At 28.8% G+C, this 8,836-nt stretch overlaps 1 protein-coding gene across 1 annotated transcript; it reads left to right on the forward strand.

Annotated features, from left to right (window-relative positions):
• The first annotated feature begins 3,389 nt into the window (after positions 1-3,389).
• Positions 3,390-4,899, forward strand: LOC113548544. The gene is made up of 4 exons (XM_026949489.1): positions 3,390-3,509; positions 3,675-3,797; positions 3,957-4,081; positions 4,611-4,899. The coding sequence occupies exons 1-4, from the start codon at positions 3,390-3,392 to the stop codon at positions 4,897-4,899; spliced, it is 657 nt and encodes a 218-aa protein (XP_026805290.1).
• Positions 4,900-8,836: the final 3,937 nt, after the last annotated feature.

The following is an 8,836-nucleotide window of genomic DNA, read 5'->3' on the forward strand; positions in this document are numbered from 1 at the left end:
AGTGCTTATATATTAAATGGGGGAGGAAAAACAGACTTCGGTGGCATCGAGTTCATTTTCTTCCGTTAAAAGAAAATGTTTGATGTTCCGGTTCTTTAGAAATTTCGAGTTGATAAGATATTACACTTTACGCACGCGCGCGTATGCGTGTGCTATATAATAACAAGGAATGTTAAAAATCAAGGTTTTGAAAAAAGAAAAAGAAATCTCTAACTTTTTTTTTGTACCCTCCATGTTAAATATATACCTGTACTTTTATTGTTTGAAGCTCAGTATTGTACGGACGTCAACAAGTTATATTAATTACGAGTCAGATGTCTGTGTCATTGAGTGAGCATACGATAGTGTATATAACTACGTAATTTCTTATTTATCATATACAGGACTATGATTTCAAAGATTAACTATCCTAAAAAATGTTTATAGTTTCAAGTATATATTTTTTTCGATAATTCTTAGTGATGAAAAAAAAAATTATACTAAATTGTAAAAAATATATTTTTTTTCCAACAATTTAATACTTTTGATGTAATGAGTGTTTACCATTTAAATTTAAAATAACCATTTCAAGTTGATGTATTATAAATTATAATATAATAAGTATATACCTATATTATGTATTGTGCTTGCGTGCATTACCTTGATATGCAATCACAATGGTGTGTATAATACGCTGTCAAACGGAGGGATATTTAATAATACGTAAACATTTAGAATTATCAAAAGTGTGTAAGAATTAATTAAACTAAAGTTAATTTGTATTTTATACAATTTTGTAATTAACTAATAATAATAAATTATTTTATTTTATTTTTCGAGTTTATCAGGAACGTACGCAGCAAACAGTTTTGGGGGCTATTTTTGAAAATCAGTTATTGAAAAATAAAACTTATTTTAATAAATATACAAAGATTTTTTATGAAAATTAGTTATACTTAAAATACTTTTTTTAAATATAAAGATTGGTATAACAAAATTAACATTAAAATTGAATAAGTAAATAACCATACAAAAACCCAAGTATTTCGGAGGGGGGGGGGTTGAACACCCCCATGTGTACGTGCCTGGAGTTTATCATTTTATGTAATTAATAATGTGTAGTTTTCTGTCAATGAACAACATTGATATATTCAGTAGGTACATTAAAACTAAATTAAATAACTGCTACAATAATTAGGAAGATACTAATTTAACATGCAACATCGTTTCAAACAAATTTATCGGTAAAGTATTTTTATTAGCAAATGCGTTTGCTAGGACACATGATTCAGTGGTAATTGTGGACACGGGTGACTTGTTTACCATCAAGAAAAAAACCGTGTAAATAATAAAAACGAATAGAAGTTCTTTATCTAAATTTAAAAATATATTGTTTTCATTGTTTATTGTTATTATTATTGAAATTCGAAGCCCACAAAATCTAAAACCTATAAATAATTATTTCGATGGAAATATTATTTTAGTTATTTAGACGACGGTCGTCCGACAGTTTCAATCGTAACGTGTAATGTTAACAGTGATTGGTCATTGGTCAGTGATTGGGGTCGGGTCGGGGAGAATAAGCTGCGTATTATATATTATTAAAATAAAAAAAAAAAAGCTACTGAAACTGAGTTCGCGATATTATATATTATGCTGTGCCGCCGCGCCGTCATTGGTCACTGTACAGTGTACACCGTCATTATTTATTACATTTCATAATTATTGTACGTTTATCCTAACTGAAGAGAGTGTGTTATTGACGAGTTTGCAGATAAAAAAGATTGCAGAATGGAATTAGTTTACATAAAGATTTAAACCGTGATGTCATTAAACAGTATATATAATTATTTAGCTATTAAGTATATTTAAATTTTCAGTAAAAGGGTTTTTTTATTCGTTGTTTTACGGAGATTATATGTTGTAGAAACTATTAATAATTAAAGTCTCCCCGGAATAATTACTCACCAGCCGCTACTGATTGTAGATCGATCGAATGATAAATTTATTGTGACTGTATATTCAATATTCTACTACAATAGTCGTACGGCAAACAAGGAGACATAATATAATTTAAATGTTTTTATTTTTCTGACTAAAGAGTAAACAAAATGTGAATTCGAACAGTCGGAAGTCATTAAACGATACATAAAAAAAGGAAAAGATAATGCCTCTCTAATGCCCCCTACTAAATAAGCCACTGATCTAATTTATAGTCATTGTTTTATGCTGGGTGTTCTATTGCCATCGAGCGATATTCAACAAAATCACTTCTCTTATGCAATTACAGGCTTGAAACAAAATTATTATTAATTTATCATATATGGTACTGAAAAGAAACATTTCAAACTATATATTTTTAATATTTTAACGTTATTTAAATTTATCAATATTAGTACTATATTGAAAACAATCATTATTAGCGATTTTACTTGCCACTCGTTAAAACGTTTATAGCAGAAAATGCCTTTTTTTGTTATTTTTTTTTTTTTTTTTTATATAACAAAACATTAGTTTGTGTAGTGATTATAGGCATTTTAAAATGCTAACGCTCGATAAGAAATGGACAATCAATTTTGATTATACTGTTAAAATGACCATACTTAGTTGTTCATATCATCTTCGTATCACTGAACCAGTATTGGCAGTATCTATTCGGGTTACCAAGTAATGAAACTGCATTATATATTATAATTCATATATATGTATGATAAACCCTCTTTATAAAGGATCCCCTTTAAGACAGAAATCTCCTTAGAACAGAAAATAACCACAGTCCCGTATAACCTTATAGATCTCGTATATTTTAGACTGCCTATAACGGTAAAATCAGTTGGCCCCGAGCGATTTCGCAAAATGGAAGTTTTATACCAGGTGTATAAGAATTAGACTTCATAACCCAGTTGTCGGTTTAGGGTTTAGGTATTCAATATTTTATACGATTCAATTCAATTTTTTTAAAAATAAATGTTATGTAAATGTGTCGTTGAGCTGAGCGATAACATTTTTTTTTACATATAAACGCATGTGATGGTATCTAACTTGAACTGTTTACATTTATTTAATAAACCATTCAATAATGTTTAATCAAAAAGTGTATTACTTATAGTATCTGGCCTATTATTACTAAAATGTTATGTGAATATCAATAACGATCTTATGATTTACAAGTAAAACGAACAAGGATTACATTCGATTTGCAGAAACTAAAACGTATATTAAGTATAACAATTGTATGTATTAATACGCTTTGACTTTTGATTTCATATCTATGTAAGTAATTATATTATCATATTGTAAAAATCAGTTTTTTTTATATAATACATGAGTATAAGACATAACGTTACGTTTGACTTTATTTTTTTAGAAAATTCAAGTGATTCTGATTAATTAATTTTTTGTAAGTCATCATGTCAATGAAGGATATTTTTGAGTTATCGGAATTAAATAAAAACAAACTCACCTGTATGATTGAAGCTGTTAAAATCGAGTTACACGAAAACATGGAGAAATTTGAGGATATTTTGAAGGTATTACATACCCACACATATTATATAATATAATAAGTTTTGCAAGTTTTATAATAAGTTATAATAGCCGCAGAGTGTTAGTCGATGTGTTGACTCCACTGTAATTGTACTTATTTACGGATTTACGGTGTGTATTAAATTAATAATTGACTCGTGTTTTTTTAGGATACATCACGAAACGACAATTTCCTGTTGGAAAAACAAATCAATACGTGTTTTGAATTGCAGTGCAAAATCGACGATTATTCAGAAAAACTCAAGGAAATGGAATTAACGGATGATTACTTGGTATTTTTATAATATATTATTGTATTAATCGTAGTATTGAATACGACTGCAGCTGTATAAGCAAAACAGAACGTTTAGTATTTTTTTTCGAACAATCGGACACGTAGTTCAACGGATATTAGATACCTATACCTACATGTTTTTCCGTTGTTTATAAAGGAGTCGGCAAACACAGTGATTGATTTTATTTCAAACATCCCTAACATCGTGAGCGATTTGGGACCGGAATCATTGATCGTGGTTACGTCAGAAAAAGTCGGCATGCAGTACATAAAATTACTACAGTAAGTATACTTACGTGCCAACATTTAACATGTTTTGTGTGCCTTTAAAATATGATAAATTATAATGAATCTTAAAATACTTTGGATCAAGCATCAGCGGTTTATAATAAGTTTTTTTTTTCGTTAAATTAATAAAAGAAAAATTTGGTAAATAAATTAAGTCGAATGCCGATTATGAATTATTTTTTTTTTAATCTTTAGCTGGTTACTTAATATATTAGATGATTGGATCTAATATAAGATGATTGGAGTACTTATAAAACACAATTTTTCAAAAAGCATTATTTTTTTTAACGATTATTCATATTTTTTTGTCACTACCCCCTAACCACGTTGTCGCCGACTACCACGGCAGAAACCAATTGTTTTTTCCATTCATCCAAATATTTAGGATTTAAAAAAATATATACAACATATGACTGCAAAAACTTGACTTATTGTTACAAATAATATCATGATTGTCACAGTGCAACTATACTGTACCCACATACACGTGGGTGCATACTAAACCTCGGATTTCCATTTTCAGTGATTTATCAGTGAAGAATGTCATCATCACCACGATCAGGGCGTTGACGACGGGTGAAGTTAACGTGACGTTGGGCAACGTGAAGACCGCGCTTGTGGATGGATCTGAAGTAGAATACCAGAAGTTCGTCGGCAGCGAAACCGTGCGGTTGGTCATAACAGACCACGTACCGGCTGATCGGCTGTACCGCGTATTAGGTGACGTTCATCGTAACCAGTGTTTTGCGATGATTCGAACGAATGGCGATGGCAATGGTGATGAGGATAACAATAAGAATTTACTATCGTAATAGTGCCCAATAAATCGATTTGACGGCCAGGCGTGGTTGTTGTTGTGCAATCGACCTGACGTTGTCTATGCATAATACAATGATATAATATTATATAATATCTATTTAAAGTTACCAAGTGAATAATTATTTTGCTGATTTTGCGATATTTTTGAAAATCACAGAGACATAGTTGTTTTATTAATTGGTATATAGTGTATAGTAGTTGATACTAAATTATTTTTAAGAATATTTAAAAAATGTACATATTTTAATAGTTTCTAAAAATAAAAATAAAACATTAAGTTTACGATCGATTCTAACATTTCAAACACATTGTTTAACTTGAAATTTAAAAGCGTTTTCAAAAATGATAATTTACATATTATTTTATTTGCTGGCTCTTCTAAAATTTACCCTCAATTAACTAGATCATGAAAAAATTAAAAAAATGTTTTATTTACAAGTTTTTTTATTAAGCCAAGATATAATTATTGAAGTTCAATTTTACCTATTAAAATGCCAAATAATATTCAAAACTATGAGCTACGGTGTTATCATTCTATCAGTTTTAGCACTCTTAAACATAAATGCATAGATTTTTCTCTGCCACTAAAATGTGTTTTATTTACAGTAGGTACATACGAATAATTTGTGGTATGTAATTCAGTAATTATTGTAAGTTTAACAGAAATCTGTTAATTTAAAACAAGATAATGTTATAGCATTCTACATAATATTCATTAATGAACACATTAACGAGAAATCGTTTTTGAGCCTTTAAGACATAACATATCATTCGAGAATAATGAGTACATTTGCCGTTTAAAGCTAAAAGGTTTGAGTTTTAATTATTGCAATATTATCTAACCCTAATAATTGAATATAATTATACTCAGTCACTACATCGTGTTGAGTTGATAAATTTTCAACATTTATCAATAAAGATGTATCGTACGTGTAATGCGGATAATAGCATGCAGGCGTATATGATTTGATAGAAGATCGCACTTGGCCCCAAAAAAAACCCATGGCTTTTAAATCCGGTTTTGTAACCCACGCAGCTTTTTTTTATCCTCAGTGCCCGATACTCTAGTATATTTACCCCACCCCATCTACCATTTCAGCATCCGTCTCTATAATAATACTCCATATACTATACTCACTCAGGTGTATGATATGTATACAATATACTTACATACATTCGGACAATTATTATACACATAAGACGTATAATATAAGTATGAATATACACGTGTGTATGTGTGTGTGTGTGTGTGTGTTCGTTTATTATACTGGCCTATTGCGATTGTTCACTCAACAATTGCTCCAGCAAATAATCAAAACATGCCCTTCGTTCCAAGGGTCGGCCGCATCTGATATTATCATTATTATTGTTATATGCACACACACACACACACACACACACAGACACACACACACACAAACACGCATACACTTGATTGTTTTTACATCAGTAGTTTCTCCTCGGACTACTACACCGTCGGCGCTTTACCTAAGTGAAATACGAAAAAAATATATTTTACGGAACTGTCGAATTTTAATGGCAAAAACTACTTGACGTCAGTTCGTGGGTTTTGGCAAAGTATGCAGTTTTTCAAATAGCCTTGTATCTCTCGTGAGGTAACGAGAATCGACCCTATAACAATATAATATATTAGAGACTCTTTTATAAAAGCAAATATCCCACCGGAGTAAAAAAATTAAGTTCAAACGCCATTAATCTTAGTATAATACCGGGATCGTCGTAGGTAAGGACTAAGGGTGTATTGTCTCGGCTTGGTCATGCCAATTTATTTATCATATAAAAATATATATTATATATCTACTTATAAACTTGATAATATAATAATAACTATCAGTACTTGAATCGGGAAAAAATAGAAGGTGAATGAAAAAGTGTAAAAAAAAGTACATATAAGAATATTTATAAATGTCTTATTGATAAGAATATATAATTAAAAAGGACAGGCTAAAAGATTTTTAGAAAAATAAGAGGTACTCTACTCCTCAATAATACTTATACTAGGGCTGAATTAATTAAAATATAATATGACACGTATACGTTATTTTAAAAATATGCTTTTGTATAATACACACATTTAAGTTAACTACTTAAACGTAACCAAACTTATTTGGCTTAACATTTAGTTGTTGTTATAAAATATTTATTTATAGATACGAATTACTATGTAATGTAGCACGTGAGTATTTAGGCCAGTTAAACAACTGTTTTAGCTGCGAGTTTAAGAAATTTACTTCCTCTTATCATGCGCAAGGTAGAAATTGGAGTATCAATGAATCAGGTCGGTTTGTTGTTTGATGAGATTACACACTAACGTATCTACAATCTACGCCAATCACAGGAAGGATTCACATTCAATAGATATTTTAAGGGCACCAAAACCATCTAAATCATTCTGCTAGTATGCATACTAAATTACTAATATTAATACATACATAAATTATAAATGCTAAATCAGTGTTAACCAATTTTTATAAATGCGGTTTTTTTTTTTTTTTAATTTTACATTTTAATTGTTTAACTTTTACAAAAGTCAGTGTTTATTATGAATAATTTTAATTTATGCTGGTTGAAATCGAACAAAATAATAACGCTGCGTCATAGTTGTAATAATAATAATGAATTAAATAATTTTCAAACAATATACATTATATATTGTATATAATATATATCGATACATCATTATTTATATTTCATTCACGGCTGTTGTTCGAGTTTACACAGTGAATTTTTGTGGAATATTTTCAATTAACCAATACGTTCAAGTGTGTATACAAAAAAAAAAAAAAAAACACTAATCAATGTCATCGAATGTTACTTATAAGTTATAATATTATTTTTAATGGTGTTTTTTTATGATAAATCTGACTATATTCAGTGAAAGGGGGAGGAAATATTTATTCATATTTTTACAACTTTTTTATTATTCATATTTTTTTTTCTGGAAAACCTTAATCACATAATTTTTTTTATTACTTTGTATCTTTTCATCGAGAAAATAATTCACTTTATATTCTATATTCTTTATTATTTGCCATTAATGATTTTTTGATTTTCAAATTGCGTTATCTATATATTATACGAGTATAATATATACCTATACAATATAAAATACAACAAAGTATACAAATAAATTGATTGCTACAAACAATATTAAGATGAGTTATAGTTGTGAATCGCTATCATTTTTATATTTATCTGACAAGATAAAAGTTTTCATCATCAATTATGATTATACGGCATTTTAGTTAGGTATAGAAGTATGAATCAATTATTTGTTTAGTATAGATGTATTATTACCTATATCAGACTTATGTTTTACAGACAACTATTTTCAATTTCTCCAATTTCTCCAATTTTAATTATAATTAGTTTTACTATATTTAAAGAGCCATTTTATACAAGTCTAAAATTAGACAACCCTAGAATACATCTAAACTAATTGTAATATTATAAATATTTAACCGTAATTAAAATATAATTATTAATTATTTTCATTATTAATTGGGAGTTTTTGGTCATCATTTAAAATAGCCACACGAGTTTGTGATAACATTTTTATGATTAAGGCAGTGTAGATGAGTTAGATGGCAAATACTCGTTCGTAGTAATTTAATAATATAGTCATGTTTGCCTAGTAAGACGTGATCGCATACAATGACTCAAATTTAAAGACACCAACTCAGGTTTATTATTTTATGCGCATTTTAAACAGTTTAAAGAAATAAGTCGTCACCATATTATTATTACATTAATTTTTTGCCACGACATTAATCAACAGTCATGCGTATTGTAATGAGTCTTCCACAACGTTAGATATGCTAGTATCGGCAAATCCGTCGGGTCCGCATATCATCACAATATAAGTATAGGTTCACATCGCATACAATTAAATCATATTATACAATAGGG

The sequence above is a fragment of the Rhopalosiphum maidis genome, chromosome 4 (assembly GCF_003676215.2).
Source record: "Rhopalosiphum maidis isolate BTI-1 chromosome 4, ASM367621v3, whole genome shotgun sequence".
In the NCBI taxonomy this organism is placed as follows: Eukaryota; Metazoa; Arthropoda; class Insecta; order Hemiptera; family Aphididae; genus Rhopalosiphum; species Rhopalosiphum maidis.

Bases quoted from the DNA above. Each gene is read 5' to 3' on its own strand.
- LOC113548544 (XM_026949489.1), top strand. From the start codon at position 3,390: ATGTCAATGAAGGATATTTTTGAGTTATCGGAATTAAATAAAAACAAA. The intron at 3,798-3,956 runs GTATTTTTATAA...TTGTTTATAAAG, and splicing joins AATTAACGGATGATTACTTG to GAGTCGGCAAACACAGTGAT. The intron at 4,082-4,610 runs GTAAGTATACTT...TTCCATTTTCAG, and splicing joins CAGTACATAAAATTACTACA to TGATTTATCAGTGAAGAATG.